Here is an 18,442-nt window from a genome sequence, read left to right as displayed (position 1 = left end):
AAAGTCTTGAATGATAATATGTGAATCAGTCAAAACTTCAATTCCCTTTTTACAGTAGCATTTTTATAGTATAAATAGTTTGATAAAAGAAATGTGTTACCATGTTTTCTTCATTATCAGCATTGCTAGCTCTCTCAGTAGAGACAGAACTCCTTTCTACAGGAAAAAAGGAGAACAAACTTGAAAAAAAAAATTTCTTTGCAAACACTCAGTTTCTCCCTTGTTCCTACCTCATTATATAGGCATATCTCAGAGATACGGCGAGCTCTGTTCTAGACCACCACAATAAAGCAAATATTGCAATAAAGTGAGTCAATTTTGGGATTTCCCATACTAAAGTCTATTAAGTGTGCAATAGCATTAGATCTAAAAAATAATGTACATACCATAATTTACAAATACTTTATTGCTAAAAAATGTTAATCATCCCCTTAGCCTTTAAGCGAGTTATAATCTTTTTGCTGGTGAAGGGTCTTGCCCTAGTACCATCAAAGATCACTGACCACAGATCACCACAACAAATGCAATAATAATGAAAGAGTTTGAAATAGTGGAAGAATTACCAAAATATGACAGAGACATGCAGTGACCAAATGTTGTTGGAAAAATGGCACTGATTGCCTGATTTGACACAGGGTTACCACAAACCACTGATTTATAAAAAACAGTATCTGTGAAGCACAATAAAACAAGGTATGCCTGTAATTATTAGAATCACTTTAGTTACTCCCCCTTTCATATCTTACTTCTAACAAACAGCATTAAAAATGCATTCAGTATGGAAATACCTCATCAGAAATAAACAGTAGTAACTTCTTATGACTGATTCAGGTGCTCCAGGTGGCGATAAAGGCAATTTATCCAGGTCAGGAATTCCTGGCTCTTTGGGCTTGTTGGCCTGATTCCTACCTACTGTTAATGGAAAATAACAGCCAAGGAGGTCACAGTTAAGGAAAAAGGGGTACAGTGTCATTTCTCAAGAAAGGCCTTCCTTCTGAGCCTTGCTAAAATCTAGGATAATTTATACGTATCTCAGAATAAGGGTATTTTAAAACAGAATAATAATATCAAAGGAAATTTAAAAGGAATACAGTTGAACTATAATCATGTGAAAGCACAACCCAGGATCTGGAGGTAGGTCAGGTTTGTGGCTTTTAGTACAGCAGCTTGAAATATATTTTGATGATTTATTGGTTGAAAAAGATTACTAAGCCCATCTAACTACAGAACTAGAGAACATTCTGTTTTTCAAAAGTGGCCAATACCCTGACACTCTTTTGCTGTTATCTCCTGACTGCTCCTCCAGAATCAGAATCGATCCCGTTCTCTGTCTTGGGAAGCTGACCTGAATGGATTTCATTTGCAGGGCATCTCTTCCCTCTGGCTTCCAGCTGGGGCAGAGATCAGAGGGAGAGAAGAGCAAAATCAGTTACTTATTCTTCCAGCTCTTTCCCTGTAAGGTCACCTTGGTCTGGCTGTGTTCAAGTGAAGGTCACTCTCCTTACAAGATAGCCGATTCTATGTGACCCTCTCCTCCCAGGTTTTGGAATTTGCTCCTTCCTTCTTGTCCGCTGAAGTTTAGGTTTGCCAGTTAATCAGCTGCTTCAAGCTCTGGGGGAATGCACCATCTTCCGTGTTCCCCTTGGTACAGTTTTCGAGTGTGCAAGTATTTTCTGTTAGGACCTAACCGATGCACACTTCCAATACAGAAACTAAACCGTCATTCTTGAGCAGTATGTAGTGGCCCTCTCTCCTATAATTTAAACCTACTACAAGCACTAGTATCATTGTATTTAGTCAGGGGGTGCATTTGGGTCACTTGACTGCCTATGACCTCCCATCTTTTTCTACTTCTGGTTAAGTGACGAGTACTGAGTAGGGGATTAACCTGCCTATTAGTACAGTCACAGACCTAGAATTGGTACAACTCGCACTCACTGTCACCCTTAAAATCTTACCTTCAATAACGGTTTCTTCTATGACCGAATCCTTTAAATTCAGCAGGAACAATTAGCAGATATCAATGAGAAGAGACATGGGATCTATTTCAACCTCCCAAGATACTCAGAGCTTTTCAGGGGGATTATGGAATAAGAGCGAGCTTCTTGGGTAGCTTTCTCTCTGCCACTAGTTAGCTGGGTCATCTTAGGTGGCATCCATACCGTGTTTCCCTGAAAATAAGACCCAGCCGGACCATCAGCTCTAATGCATCTTTTGGAGCAAAAATTAATATAATATCCAGTCTTATAGTAAAATAACACCCAGTATTATTATATTATATCATATCATATCATATCATATTTTATTATAGTATATTTATTATATTATATTATACCCCGTCTTATAGTAAAATAAGACCATGTCTTATGTTAATTTTGGCTCCAAAAGATGCATTAGAGCTGATTGTCCGGCTAGGGCTTATTTTCGGTGAAACACCGTAAATTACTATAAGTAACAGGTTTATTGCAAAAGTTTTAGAAAACATTTTTAAAAAGTTAAAAAGGATTAAAATAAAATGGCCCATAAAAGACATGTGATTTCGAGCAGCAGTAACCATAAACAAAGGTCAAAGAAAGAGGAAACAGAGCCCAGGCACTGACAGAAGTCCAGGCATAATATAAGTACCTGGGCAAGTGAGTGGTGCAGAGGGACCAACATCTCTCCAAAAGCAACCATTTTTAAATCTTTGGCTCACTTCTTTTCAGCTATTTATCTTCCTTTCTTTCTTTTCTTTTTTTCTTGTTTTTTGACAGAACAACTTTGAATTTAATAAAGAAATGACAATAACTGATACATACATTAATTCAAAATATTTTCACTAAGCACCAAACTTTTTCACCAAGAATAGTTCCCAAACTTTTTCACCAAGAACCTCTTTATTACTGAAAGACTGCCTAAAACTTAATCAGTTTATTTAGATTTTTAATGAAGAAATCTAAAACTGCCAACAGAGCCTCTAATTAGCATGAGATGACCAAGTTAACAAACTTGAAGTCACATAATGTAAGAAAAATAATTTAAAAGCTTTGTTTAACCTGTACATTCTCCTTGAGGTGACCTGTTGGCCTCAACCTGTATACCATACAGACACAAACAAAAATGAGTAGTAAGTATCATGTATAAAAGATAAATAATACACGGTCCCTGTATATTCAGAGGAAAATAATGCCTAATTCTCATGAGAGGCAGAGAGACAGATACAAATTATTAACCCTCCAGGGAGAACCAAGCAAGGTTGGTAGGAGATGTGAAGTCCTCCTGTGTCCTGGGGGTGTGGCAGAGAGGGCATTCGGGGGTGGCAGAGACCAGGTGGCATCCAGGCCACACAGCACTGTGAGTGGATGTCATGCATGTGGGGAGAGGACTTCTACGCTGGAGAAAACAAAATAAGTCAAGGAACTCTGTTCAGGAGACAGTGGAGTGTTTGTTTTAGGTAAAGGGATGTAATCTAGTAAGAGACCGTAAACAACAGAGATGGGAAAACCCCATCCAGGGAGAGCCAGACACAATGCCAGTCTGTATTTGTCAGCAGCAGATCAATAGAGAACTCATGTTGGCCTGTGTGACCATCAAGAAGAGGCTCAAACGTCACCCCAAACTCTGCGGCTCTACATCCTTTTTGTGGAGGGTATGACACCAAGGGTCACCCTGCAGCCCACTCCGCGCCCCCCGCCCGCCCAGTCTCCATCCCGTGGAATCAACACTATCCACCAATAAGAAGCTTCCTTAATGGAAAATTTCTGCTCCAAAAAAGCAAAATGAAAACAACACAAGCAAACAAAACTCAGAACAGACAGAGACATCACAGTGACTTTTAACTCTCATACTTCACCTCTGCCCAAGTGGTGCTATGGAGAACAGGGTCTGCCCAGTTACTTAAACTGATTCATTAATGCAGAATGTAACAAAATTTAGCATATCACTGCTCCTACTACACCCCAATCCAAACAAGTAAACAAACATCACACAAAATATAAACTCACCCCAAATAGAAGTCAACATCAACTTAAGGTTCCCACTGTAATATTGTTACACTAACCTAGGGTATTACAATCCCATTTTCAAAATATCCTCATTCTGAGAGCTCTGAAGGGATTATAAACGTTGGTTGCATTAGATTTTTTCTTCTTGAAGTAGTTCAAAGTCTTGAAACAGCAAATTTACGTATTTGTACATATTACCACTGAGGGCTAATTAACATAAAAGGCCTACAACCAAAATCCTCACTCTCTGATTCACAGATCAGATCATACAAACTTCTTCCCTCAGATGACAAACTAAAACTAGACACAGAAACTAAGTTATACAAAAATTTAAACAATAAAAACAAGCAGGAAAACGAAACAAAAAGGAATCTGTAAGTGGCGTCACACTAAGTCTAAATTTTGCTAAAAACAGAAATATTTACTCGGTTTAACCAAAGCTATAGGCATTTTATAAAGTACTAAAGAAATAACAGCTTACAAAAATAGGGGGAAAATTTTAGATGGGAGCATGATACTAAAATCATCTCGTTCTCTGGCAAAGAGTTCTCCTAAAATGTAGTGTCTTCATCTTGTCTCATTAGGGAGACAAGCTCAGGGATGATGTAGATGCCTGATCACTGCACTGTACACATGAAGCTGAAGCTGAACAATAATGAATGTCAACTACAATTATATATATATATATAGTTACAAGAAGCGGAGTACAGCATTAGGAATAGAGACAGTGGAAATGTAATGGCTGTGTGCGATGTCAGAGGGGTAGTGGATGGGCGGAGGGGGGTTGACACAGTGTGAGGGATATAAATGATAAACGTCTAAGTATTACATTGTTTTGTGACCTGAAACTAATAAAAAAATAATAAATAAATAAATAAAATGTAGTGTCTTCAAGAAGTGATATTTGGCAAAAAACCCTGTGCTTAGGCTGCCTCATACGGCAGCCCCTGTTCAGGCCGGCTCTTCGTCAGGTTTGCTTCATAGATGCAGGGATGTTAGCCTGCTCCAGGTAGGCTAAGGAGCCCTGGGGGACATCAGCTGGCTTTTTATGCTGCGCGCTGATGTCCTCCAGCACCTGCTGCCAACGCGGCAGCTTTGACACACGCTTCTGAACCAGAGCCTCCTTCCGCTGTAATACGTGCCTTAGTTCCCCCACATCCTCTTTGATAATTTGCTCTGGTTTCTGAACAGATATGGGTAACTACAATCTTTTCTATAAAAAAGACTCTGTCTTACAATATATAGAAATTTCTGGATACACTGATCAACACCAGTTCATATTTCTTTCTGACCTGTGCCATGAAATAGTCCTGTCTCACTAGAGAAGCAAAGCAAGCCTCTAAAGATGACTCCAACTCATCCACCAAAGTACTCAGAGAAGATCTAGGAGCGCCTGGTGCCACCTGAAGAAGTGAAGCCTGGCCCGGGAGTCCTGGGGAGGGGTGTGTGTGTGTGGGGGGGACCGGGTGGTGCCTGGAGAATATAACTCCCAGCAGAGCCGCCATTTCTGAAATGGCAAGGAAAAGGCCCACTCTTTTCAGCTATTTTTCAATGCAAGATAATTGGGATTATCCTAGGTATTATTTTACTGCCAGATTTATTTTTTTTCTCTGTTTAGTAAAAACAGATAAATAACATGTGGTGCCCCATTAATTTAATTAATTCTCTATTATTTATTGAAATAGGAAAATTGGAAGAAATGGCAGTGTGCTGCAATAAATGTGCATAGATACGAAGTGTGATCAAACAATTTGGTGAATGTTTAAATTAAAAAAATATTATATTAAGAGACACATTGCCATGAATCCCCCTCAAAATACTCCCTCTTGCTTCCAACACTTATCCCATGTTCTTGCCACTTTCTGACGTAGTTCTGGAAGTCCTCTTTCATGAGTGTCTTTAGTTGGCTGTCATGGCTGCCTTGATGTCCTGAATCGTTTTGACTTTGGGGCAGAGCCAGAAGTCACACGGTGCCAGATCTGGTGAATAAGGTGGATAAGGACACATCATACTGTTTTTATTTGACAGAAATCGCCGTACACCAGAAGCGATGTGTGACACGGAGCGTTATCCTGATGAAGGATGATTTACGGCACACTTTAAAACACACCTTCTCTCAACTGTAGCTCACACCCGACTGACTGCACTGAACAAGTTGAAACTTGTCACACACTGTTAGTAAGGTCCCACATGTGGCTTCCCATATTGAAGATCCCTGCCTTTCTGTTGGATGGCATTTGGCAACAGCATTCACCGTACATTTTTTTTTCTTTGAGTGTGATCAGCAAACACAGTTGCTGCCTTTATTGCATTCCAAGGGGAACAGGCTAGCTCCAGACCCATCCCATCCGGGACCTCCAGGAAGGGCTCCCAGGAAGGGCCCAAGGTGCCAGGCACAGCAATTCCTTGGGAGCCCAAATATGAGGCCCCAGAGCTGGATCCCCAGGATCAGAGCTAATGGTTGGGGACAGGGGTCCTAAGTCCCTGGTAGAGCCACACCCTTCCACCCCAATGCATGGCTGGCTTACATGCTTCCTAGAACTCCCATGTTACTCCCATGTGGAGAAGAGTCCCTGTCCTCTATGTCTGATCAAGAGCGGATGTGAAATTCACATGACCCCACCTCTTTTCAGTATGGAGCACACGATCCCTCAAAGTCCATACCTTCCCTCTGGCCACAGATGCTAACACAATCCTCATGCCAGTTCTCACCTCATGGGCATAGTGCAGGGAGTAGAAGGGGAGGAGTAGACTGGGGTGGACTAGATTAGAGGCCAGAGGTTCTGCTCCTCACCTGGGTCCTGGTAGGAGGGTGCTGGGTCAGGCTAGGGAAGCCACCGGGCAAGGGGACAAGCAGCTTCAGTGAAGGGCAGGCAGCAGGCTGCACCTGCGCTCAAAGCCGGGGATGGGGCGCAAGGAAGCATGGGAAGCAGGTGAGTGCCTGAGTGATGGGGGAGAGAAGAGCAAGCACACACATCCCCAAAGGCCGCTGCACAAGGACATGACTGGTCCTGGAAGAGCCCTGGGCCCCATGGTGCAGAGTAAACTGGGAGGAAGGAGGCAAAGCAGCCAGAAGGAGAAGACAGATATGTGAAGCTCCATGACACACATCGCTTCAGGTGTGCAGCGATTTCTGTCAAATGAAAACATGACAGTGGGTCCTTATCCACCTTATTCACCGGATCTGGCACCATGTGACTTCTGGCTCTTCCCCGAAGTCAAAATGACCAAGAACGGTAAACGTTTTGAATCAATTCAGGACCGAGGCAGCCACGACGGTGCAACTAAAGTCCCTTCGTGAAAGAGGACTTCCAGAGCTGCTTCGGAAAGTGGCAGGAACGATGGGATACGAGTATTCGAAGAAAGGAGGAGTATTTTGAGGGGGGTTAATGGCAATGTGTCCTTTACTGTAATAACTTTTTTTTTTTTAATTTAAATATTCACCGTATTTTTGGATCATACTTCGTACAGCTTGGTGTGTCTCTGACCATTTAACACAGAATAAATTCCTAGAATTAGAATAGTTAGGTAGAAATGTGGGAGCATTTTAAAAGATTTCTGATAAGTTTCATGAGTGACTCTCCAGAAAATTCAGATCTGTTTACATGCCCAGAAGCAGGGTAGATGTATAGAGGGACAGAACGCAAGTCTTCCATGAGATGCTACCTCTGATGAAATGGATGTATCGTCTTAACTTGAAGACTTTGTTAAACATCACCACCAAAAGCACCAAAAGCACCGAAGGCAGAATTACCCAGAGAGGTATTCTTTCACTCAGTTCTAAATAAAACAGACAAAAAGTCTATAAGATGGAAGAAAAATTACCAAAAAATAAAAGAAAATGTGTGGGTGTGTGGGTAGAGTATGGTTACTATTTTTAAAACTAGTTTTTTGTTGTTGTTTTTTACCTTATGGGTGGCAGGCAAAAATCATATTAGTGAAAACACTTTTCATAATGAAAAGACCCATTAAAGAGCCCTATCTGGACCAGATAGTTTCTTATGAGCATAAATATTAATAATACCTCCCAGTCTCAATGTCTCTATTGTGGGAAACATGTGAAAGCTGTACTATTAACCAGTTTGGGGCTTACTGGGAGTGGGAATCAGGAGAGAAAGGGAGCTTGAAAACTTGAGAGGCAATGAGTCTATTATTATGCATTTTAAGGTCCTATAGTTTTATATTGTAATAAGAAAATTAACATACTTTTACAATGGAATAATTACAACTACAAACCAGCCTCAGCCCAGCATTCTCCTTGGGAGGTGAAGGGAAGGTGCAGGTCCCTTTGGTTTAGAGAAGACAGGGTACTAGAGAAATAGTGATAAGGAGTGCAGAGGGGATGAGAAGACTGAAGTAGGAGCCATGGTCTGGGGTGAGAGGTGACAGGTGCCCACAAGGATAATAGTGCTTGGAGCTCCTCTGGAAAACTGGAGAAGCCTAAACTTTACCCAGATTCTTGGTTGGAACTAGAATTGTAATTAGCATTAAAAGAAGTGGGGACCCTAGAAGGCGGAAACTTGGAGACTTTGAGTTACCAAAGTCAGAACCTGCTAATCTTGTGCTCTACGAGTATCTTCTACCAAAGAGAGGGGGCCAGCATTCGAGCACAAAGCCGAATTCAGGGTGAAAATGTTCATGGCTGTTCTTTAAAATGAACAGCTCAATTTATATGAACATACTCTTACCTAATAATGTTTCACAACCAATAAAACATTAATCTCTCCACATATTTGTGTCATTTTGAATTCTATACCCATATAAAGAAGGAGCAATTAAGTAGAAATACTGACTTTCTAAAGTGTTTTCATATGCATACTTTTTCCTCCTGAAGAAAATCCTGCAAGATATACCTTCTTCTTACTTTATCTGTGACCTTCAGTTCCCCCATCTGTAAAGAGATTTGCCCAAGGTCACATATTGATTCAGCAGCAAAATTTAACAAGAATTATTAAATCCATTCAATTCAGTGCAAACTTTATCAAGCAGATCTGGACTCTAAGAATCATAAACACACTTATCTGGGGCCTCCGTTTCAAATGTAGCTTTTCTTGGACAAGGCAGCAAGTAGAAAATTGCAATTCAGAATGAAAAACGAAGTTTCCTTGAAAGAGTGATGTCTAGGGTCCTGGGACTGGTGGTCCTGTTCTCGTGGCTGCTGGGGTAGTTCCTGTTACAGACCTCTTCCTGAGGGAAGTTTGAGTGGACCTTCCTCCAGTCTCAACAGGCCAGGGTTTGCTTAGGAATGAGAGGTTCTGAGAAGCTCCTTTTGTCCGAGAGGGAATGGTCCTGATGCTTCACTTTGGGTAAACTGAAAATTAGATCTCTGGTTAAAAAGATGGGCCATATGTGGTCTTCAGACTGTTTCTTCCTGATATTTTTCTACACTCCAAAATGAATCCAACATGAGGCAACATTTTTTAAAAATAGGATGCAAGCGTAAGTGTATTTTCCTTGAAACTGACACTCCTATTTTGGAGAAAAATATGAGCCTCAAATACATCCCCGTTTTCAGTACTCTCAAAGTGGCAGCTCTACAAAGGAAGTGTTATCACTTAGTGTCTAGAAGCATCTATGTATTTGAAGACTGCTTGACCTAAGGAGAACTCTGTGTTCTTATTTCCAAATCTCATTACATGGAATCACCGTATCTCCGAATCTGTTATTCCTCCTAATTTGCACAACTCGAATGATAGAAATATTTCTAAAACATATGTTCCAGTGACTCAAATATCTTTAATGAAGAATAAAAAGAGAGGTTCCATGGTCTCCCATCATGCCAAGTTGATAGTTTAAGGGTAAGGGAATCAACCAACCCACCTAGAAAATCAACTTCATGAGTGCACATTCTAGGACCCTATGGATAGTGGACTAGAAATATTTCAAATCATTAGTTTTGACATTTAGCTATCAATAGACATTTCTTAAAAATGAACTGAATCAGGTATGTATTTAGTGCTTCAAATGTCCTTTGGTGACTCTCTCCATGAGGTTCATAGACCGTTGTTCCCCAGCATCCAGCAGAGCCCCAATTCTAACTTCCTACTGTGCCTATAGCCTCAACTCCCAAACCCCAGACCCTCAGGCACATATTAGTCACAGTGGTAAGGAGGAATTGAAGATACTCAGCTCACAGAGTCACAAAACATGCATGTTCCCTCTTAATTTCTGAAGCCTTAAAACCCTGACAAGGAAATCTTATGGGAGAAATTTCTTTTTTTTTTTCTTTCCAATGCAGGACTTCTGTGTGGTTGAAGGAATGAGGTTGTCTATCATCTGGACCAGAAGTATCCCTATAGATAATATTTTCAAAAATACTAATCAAAGGTATTCTTTAAATGCCAACCTGATTTCCTTGTTTGATATTCATAATCTCTAGTGCTATACTCAAAACCCATTATTCAACCCTACTTGTAACTTAACTACATGCAGTGGTTGGAAGGTGACTAAGGTGTATACGCTTAAAGAAATATTGTATAATTATTCCCCACTGTCTGAAGAACTAAGATCCCTCAGAGTCAAAGAGAAGTCACTCTGATGACTTAAAAGTCAGTGTTTGTTGATACTTGTATTTTGTGAGAAGCTCAGAAAGTAAGCCAAGATGGGGGAAAGTTCCGCTTTCCACTCTGGACCAAATGACTACGAAGTAGAATAGTTTGCAAGTTTGCATGAGAGTGAAACATTTTCACTTTGCATTTTACAACGGCCACCTTATAGATGGAAAAGGAAACATCACTGAAAATAAAATTTTCAAATGAATTTTTAAAGTTACACTCTGAAACACATTTAGAAATACCTTTGAAAATAGTTTCTTGAAAAGCAATTCGATATTTGTACTGTAGAGGTTCTTAAAAGAAAAGCTTTATCACCACTATTTTGAAGTCTTCTACCAAGGTTAATCTAGGCCTTGAGGGCAAAGCTTGGGCCAGCTAGGAAGGTGACACACTGGGGTCTTAACTCCTAGAACCTGACAGTGGGCACTCAAGCGTGGGCACCCAATATTAACATTGCTACCGGTTACCAGCCTTTGAACTCACTGTTCTTTGTCTGTTGACTTCTCACATGCTGGTGTTTCCCAGGATGCCCCTCTTCTTACTCTACCCACACCCTAGTAGTCTCTGTTACTTTCATTGTCTCAACAACTTCTTACTTTCTCCTTTTGGATAGTCTCTTTCCTGCACATAAGAAGTACATTTCCAACTCTGTGCAGGTAATCCCCCACTGGACTGAGCTTGTTTAGAGCAGGGACTCTGCTGGGTATTCTTGGCTTGCCCCTCCAGGTCCAGCCCCATCTCGTCCTTCCTGTTCTGTAGTTCTGTAGGTTGACCTCTATGGACTACCATGGATTGTTTTCCCTGGCTCTAGACGCACTTTCCAGTGGTCCTGCAAAAGAGTGAGGCCAAAGCAAGCCATCTAAATGCAAGGCCAGGATCTCTCCAATGCTTGCAATCCTTATTTGGCTTCACTACCTCCAGGACCCCATTCAAGCTCCTTAGAAAGGTGTTAAAGGCCTTTCATAGGTTTTGCATTCCTCGCCATGCTTAGCTCTTGACATTTTAGCTTTACCATCAACCACTTCCTTAAATCCAGTAATATTTACTCCTCTATGCTTTTGCGTATGTGTTTTTTACCTGGAATCCCTATGTTCTCCTGGAATTTCCTACTACTCTTTAAGATTCTGCTGTTATACAACATCCTTAAGCATGTACTCTCTAACAACTCCACTCATACCCAATCACAGTGAACGGAATTAGTTGCTCCCTTTGTATGCTACCTTCCTGGTTTAGTTTTATTTTTATATGTTTATACTAGATGCTGTGGATCCAGAAAAAAGAGTTCACATTCGGAATTTCACAGTCTGAGAGCAACAACACTTGGCACATAATAGATCCTCAACAATACAAGGTGGCATGGAGCCTAAGGACCTGTTGGTGTTTCAGGATACTCAATTCTAAATAAACATGAGAAAGTACAACTTTCCATAGAAAATATTTACAATTTAATATTAATATTTTCAGCCATTTCCGTTATTTCCATTGCTATCTGGCTGATGAAAAGTGAAGAGGCAGTGCCCATGTCTTAGCACTTAAATCATATAAAGGTGGTAAATCACTTATACCAGGGGTGTCAAAACTTTTTTCAACGTTTTTTACAAAGGGCCATATGTGGTAAAACACACAAACAGCCGGGCCACTCACTCGAGGTGAAGTACGTATTGCCTCACCTGGTTTATTTAAGTAAACTAAATATATTTTTGGAATTTGCTGCGGGCCAATTAACAATGGATCATGGGCCGCAGTTGGCCCGCGGGCCGCAGTTTGGACACCCCTGGCTTATAATTTTAGTGTCTTGTTAGTGAGCATTTTTAGAATATGAAACTAGGGTGAAGAAAAGGCCAAAAAGGATAGCTAACCTCCACTTTCCCTACATAATGGAGATTCACGGAAAAATTTTGCTTCGCTTCTAATGAAATATAACACAATAATTTTTCTAGAAATAGGATGAGCAGTGTCAAAAAAATTTTCCTTCCCCTTAATCTTCTCTAAACAGTAGGTTATTGATATAGAGATTGATCAGAGTTTGGGTTTGTTCAAATAAATGAGAGGAAGGAGTGTTAAAAACTGCTCATGCAATGACAGAGGTGTTGATAAAGATTAATGGGCTAATACCACATGAAGAGACTAAAGAAAAGCAATACTACCAATTAGTAAATTTTTGTTCAGTTGAAAGATTGCAAGAATCAGAGGTTGTGACCTGATAATAGACAAGCATTCTTTCCTTCTCTGATCTTTTAAAGCACAATGCAGGTAGAAAAATCCTCTTTAGAGGATGAACCATAGAGAAACACAGCAATATGTTTCCCTTCAACTCAAACTCTTAGCAAGGTAAGAATGACTTCTATTTTATCAAAGAGAAACTAATGCTCAGAAGTAAAAATGACTGCTTAAGGTAATAGAGCCAATAAATATTAGAGCTGAAATGCCAGTCCTGGTCTTCTAACTGCTGCAGATGCATTTCCTTTCTTTTGTGTTCCTTTCTTTTCCTGTAACTCAATCCCCATTCCCTCCCACCCTCTGGTATAGCACATGTACACAGGAAGCCCCATGAAGCCTGTCCATGTTTGCCTCAGCACTGAATTTTTAATAGTACATTCATAAGATGAATTTGATCCTATAATATTTACTCTATTATTAATGTAAAAGGACCAAAAGACTAAATTTCTTCCATATTGCTTTTAGAAATCGGTTCATTGTCCACTTGACATGTGATAACTGGATGAGGGTAAACATTTAACATGCAACATGTTAAGAAGCTGTTTGTGTTCCTCTTTTCATACTTCATCACAGGTGTGACAGAAGCTATGAGGGAGAAAGAAGGGCACACGAGGAACTGTCATCATTAGCTTCTTTTTAGGCCATCTATGCAGAACGTTTATATTTTAATACCCATGAAATGAAAAGCTAAGCTTTGAGAGCAAAACCTGGCAGTTACTGAAAGGAAAAACAAAACAAAAACTCTGCAGAGTCTTAAGATATATATGGTTACCTACAAGGGGAAAAAAGAGCATTCATGGGTACATAGCAACTAGCAATCTCAATTCTCTAGAAAGAATTCTAGAAAAAAATCTAATGGCCTCACTGAGCAACCAAAATGGGTGTGTTGAAGTGCATAAACTAGAGCTCAGGCAGCACTCTATGCTCTTCGGGTACTGACTCAGAGCCTTTTTGACTCTGATTACATATAATTCTTAGATTTCCGAGTCAAAGTCTGAAGCAGCTAAATGAGAAAGAGGGAGAGGAACAAGTGCTGGATAAAACAGCCCATTCAAAAATGCCTTCCCCCAATAAATAAATGAATAGATAAATAAAGTTAATTTGGCAGGAGATCAGTACAGTTGATTCTTGAACCACGTGGGTTTCAACTGCAAGGGTCCACTTATGTGAGGCTATTTTTCAGTTGTCCTGTGCAGTTCAAACTCATGTTGCTCAAGGGTCAACTGGATGTTGGAAATCCATGTATGCAGAAGGCTGACTTAAGTTTTAGGCAGATTTTCAACCACATGCACGGTCTGCGTTCCTAACCCCTGAGTTGTTAAAGGATCAGATGTATATAAGTATTAAAATTAACTTCATTTAGAAAAAAGAAAAATGTAATTAAGTCAATAATTCAATATTTTTTAAGCTATCATATTGGCAGAAAATTTTAAGATTGATAATATTAAGTGTTGATAAGACTAAGGGGAAAATGGATACTCTTATACTGCTGGTGAAAGTCAGGTATAAAAATCTTACTTCTGATACTTTTCTTTCAGATCATTTCCCTGTGTTAAATGTAAGGATGTTCCTCACAACACTTTTTTTTTTTTTTGGTAATATAAATCACAAGAAATGTTTGAATATCTACCAATGGGATAATGGGTGTATCAATTATTTTATATCTATAAGGTACTATTCATTAAAAATTAGGTGGATTTGTATTTATTGACTTGGAAGGAAGCTCATAACACATTGAATTAAGAAAAGAGATTTCAGAAAAATATGGAATGGTACCGCTGTTATGTTTTATAAAACCTTGCGTGCATACTTACCTCCCACCTTTAGTACCACTTATAATTTTTCTAAATGTTGTTCCCACATAATACATGTAAGTTCCTTCATCCAGAAGGCTTAATCTTCTGAAAGATAGGGAGACATTCCCACTGTGAATTTTGTTGTGGAAGAGGGACGCCCTGTTTGTGTATCAGGGATTTGCTTTTCCAAATGGTCACTGTCTTTGTGGTACATGCAAACATTGTTATCTTGGTTTCTCCAGTTAATTACAACTTTGCACCCACTCTCAAATGAGCAAGGGAGAATTACATCTTCTTCAAATGTTCCAATGATTATTTGCTCACTCATTGTACTAATATGATTGAAGAAAGCTAGAAAGATTACATAAAATCAAGAGCAGTTATGAAGAGAATTAGTGATGGGTGCTTATCAAGGGCTATATTAGGAATACTTAGCAGCCTGGTCATTACAGACCATATCATCAAGAACACTTGCTAGTCAGATTATAAGACGCAAGCCATGAAACTCTGTGTTTGAGTTTCTGCAATTTTAACTGAATATATATTTGATTCATTAGCAACTATGAGAATTGGCAACAGCCTAAAGCATAGAAACACTAGTTTATTCCCTACTTGATCAATAGTCTCATCTCTCCTCTGATCCTGGCCTGCTACAGTTACTGGAAGTTATGTATATTATGTAATAAAACACTCCTGTTGATTTTTATTCCCTGAACGCATTTATTTTTAACACCTACTATAATAATAACAAATGAGTTTATCCAGCTATCTAGAGCCAGCAGACCCTAAAAGAATAAAACAAACTTAACTTGGTTGGGCTAAGAAATATTTGGAGCATGTAGATGATGCTGGGTTCAGAAATGTGTTAGGAATATTCAGACATTACTCTCAAGTCAGCTAGCACACGGGCAGGAGGAGTCCAACAGGGTGACTCATTTATTTTGGCTTTAGGATATAACTCTCAGAATATCCTATGAGTTAATCAAAACAAGTTAAGAAATATTATTCTGACTATAAATATGAAAGTCCAATCTTCCATATATGTGTGTGTGTGTATAGATCAAAACATACAGTGAATGTTTATATAAAAAAAGTTATTACACCAAAAGGCACATTGCCATTAATCCCCTTCAAAATATCCCCCCTTGCTTCAAACACACTTATCCTATCATTCTTGCCACTTTCTGAAGCAGTTCTGGAAGTCCTCTTTTGTGAGTATCTTTAGTTGCACTGTCGTGGCTGCCTCAATGTCCTGAATCGATTCACAACGTTCACCTTTCATGGTCGTTTTGACTTTGGGGAAGAGCCAGAAGTGGCACGGTGCCACATCTTGTGAATAATATGGATGAGGACACACCATAATGTTTGTATTTGACAGAAATTGCCATACTAGAAGCAATGTGTATCATGGAGCATTGTCGTGATGGAGGTTAAAGACTCACGAAAGAGGACTCCCAGAACTGCTTCAGAAAGTGGCAAAAACTATGGGGTAAGTGTGTTTGAAGCAAGGGGGAGTATCTTGAGGGGGATTAATGGTAATGTGTCTTTTACTGTAATAAATTTTTTAAATGGAAACATTCACCATATTTTGTGATCACATCTCGTATATATAATATATATGTAAATATATATGTATTAACAGTCTACTCCAGAAGTTGATTTTAAAAAGCAAATGGATTTATCATGATCAAGGTTTTTGAAAAGAAAATATACTTAGCCATTTCATAATCATTGAAGCCAGCATTCAGTTTCTTTGACCATTTCACAAAACATTTTAGGTAGATCGTGTGCCCTATCTATGAATTCAGTGATATTAGAACTGGAAAGGAGCTTATCTTACAGACAATGTAGTAAACTCCTTTGGACCTTAGCCAAGGCCACCCAAGATACGGGAATTGGGTGCTTATGTGGCTCTATCACCAAGTATGTTTTTCTCTGCCTCCTCTTCTGAGGCTCCTTCAACTCTGCCATGTCCCACTTCTCCCTCTCAGAGAGATTTTGTTTATTTCTGTACAAAGTGCTAGAGGGATGTGTTATTATGCCGAGAGAAAGACAAGAAAAGGTGGGATAGAAAAGGAGTGGTTTTGTTGACCTCCCTAATTGCTCTACTAAACACCTCCAATATTTTATCAGTTAATTAAAAATGCCTGTCACAGGAACTAGCAAAGCTGATAATGCCTTCTGTCAAGTGTTGAGTAAGCACCAAGCTTATACTTAAAAAAAAAAAACAACAAAAAATCAATCAACCAATCAATCAAACTTGCCTTTCTAGTGATTTTATATCTGGTAGCAGATAATAGATTAGAAAGAGCCTTAATCAGAGTAGACAGGAGAAAATATGATTTTTAATCTCCACGCAGACTTCCAGTTTGTTCCCTATTTCTCATTAACTGATCTTTCAGAAAGTTCACTAAGCTAAGGCTACAGAAAAAACAGCCACCTTGCACTGTGTGTGCTCATGTTCAAACCTAGTGATACAAATAAGTAACTCTCGGGTATAATATAAAGGAACTTACTTTGAGATTGGCTTAGAAATGTTATAGGAATGAGGAGGAAAGGCAGCACTGTGGGTGCCTTCATATCTTATGGAGGTCATGTCAGTTCCACTATCAGAGAGAAGCAAAATATGCATATTATGGATTTTACGTGCAAACAGGAATTGGAAGAGAAAGAATTAAAGTGGTTTGACTATAGTAGATTAGTCAAATAAACTATGGTACTTCCACACAAATAATTCTCCTGCAGCCATTAAAGGTGATATTGTAAAAGATACTTCAATACCATGGAGGGCAGTTCTTAATGTTATAAGAGAAAAATCAGATTACAATGTAACTTTTAAGTAGCATAGCCCCTTTTTAAAAGCACACTTGTTTCTGCACGTAAGAGACTGACATGATGTATCACTAAATATACACTAGAATGTTAACTCTGAAGAGGTTTCACATAGAAAGAAGCACCTGCTATATAGCAGGTTCTGAAAAATGGCTGTTGAATGAATAAAGATTTGGTATACATTCAACAGTGGTTCTTTGGATAATAGTTTTTGTCGGTTATTTTTAAAGCTTTCTACAATGGACATATATTGTTTTTATAGTAAATATACTAAAAACAAATTCAATTAAATATTAAATACCAATAATGTTAAATATAGTGTTAAGTATAATTACACATAAAAAAATTAAAACAAAACCTGGGAACATATTCTTAAATGTCCAATGATAGCGCAAATCATAGGGCAGACATTAAAATCATGATTTACAAAGAGTGTTTCTAAAACCTTAGAAAATTGAGAAAATGTAGATGGAAGAATGTATACACACAACACAATATAATTTCAAGTAAGTAAAGTATAACTGATTTTCTCTGGTGAGGGGATTATAGATAATTTTTACTCTTTAAAAAATAGTATGTTTAAAGAACAGCATATAGTAGTTTTAAAAACCTCTGAAAGAAAATTTTAAAGAAATCATTTGGGAGCTCTACCATTACGAGGCTGTGTTTTAAATGTTACAGGATATGAGATTTAAGAATGATTAAAACTACTCTAAAAAATGAAATTAGATTCCTTCATCACATTTGATAAAATTAAAACCTGGTAGATTAATAATTTATAGTTTCATTTTACATTCTAAATACTGGAAGAAAATAAATGAATATAGATCTTTGGAAGAGGACCTTTTAAACATGACTGTACATTTTCTATTATAGATAGAAAAATTGGAAAAGAAACAAAAACATATTAAAATAAAAATACATAGGGAAAACATTTGTAATATGACAAAGTTATCACTCCAATAGCTTCCATTTTTCTCAGAGCAACAGCTAAAATGCTTGGCAAAGTAAAAACTTATAAAATAATATGTTATGGAAATACGACCTTTATATTTCT

General features: G+C 38.7%; 1 protein-coding gene and 1 pseudogene across 1 annotated transcript; both read right to left on the bottom strand.

Annotated features, from left to right (window-relative positions):
• Window positions 1-4,950: 4,950 nt before the first annotated feature.
• LOC117030990 (mediator of RNA polymerase II transcription subunit 28-like) lies at window positions 4,951-5,488 on the bottom strand (annotated as a pseudogene).
• Window positions 5,489-10,370: 4,882 nt separating this feature from the next.
• On the bottom strand, window positions 10,371-17,149 carry HHLA2 (HERV-H LTR-associating 2). Its single transcript, XM_033124129.1, is given in 6 exon segments — window positions 10,371-10,622; window positions 12,985-13,190; window positions 13,193-13,342; window positions 14,572-14,591; window positions 14,593-14,658; window positions 17,070-17,149. Coding segments are annotated over 6 exon segments (774 nt in total).
• Between the last annotated feature and the right edge of the window lie 1,293 nt (window positions 17,150-18,442).

This window comes from Rhinolophus ferrumequinum, chromosome 2 (assembly GCF_004115265.2).
Source record: "Rhinolophus ferrumequinum isolate MPI-CBG mRhiFer1 chromosome 2, mRhiFer1_v1.p, whole genome shotgun sequence".
Taxonomy (NCBI): domain Eukaryota; kingdom Metazoa; phylum Chordata; class Mammalia; order Chiroptera; family Rhinolophidae; genus Rhinolophus; species Rhinolophus ferrumequinum.
Note: the sequence above shows the minus strand (reverse complement) of the source record. Positions and strands in the feature narration are given on the sequence as shown.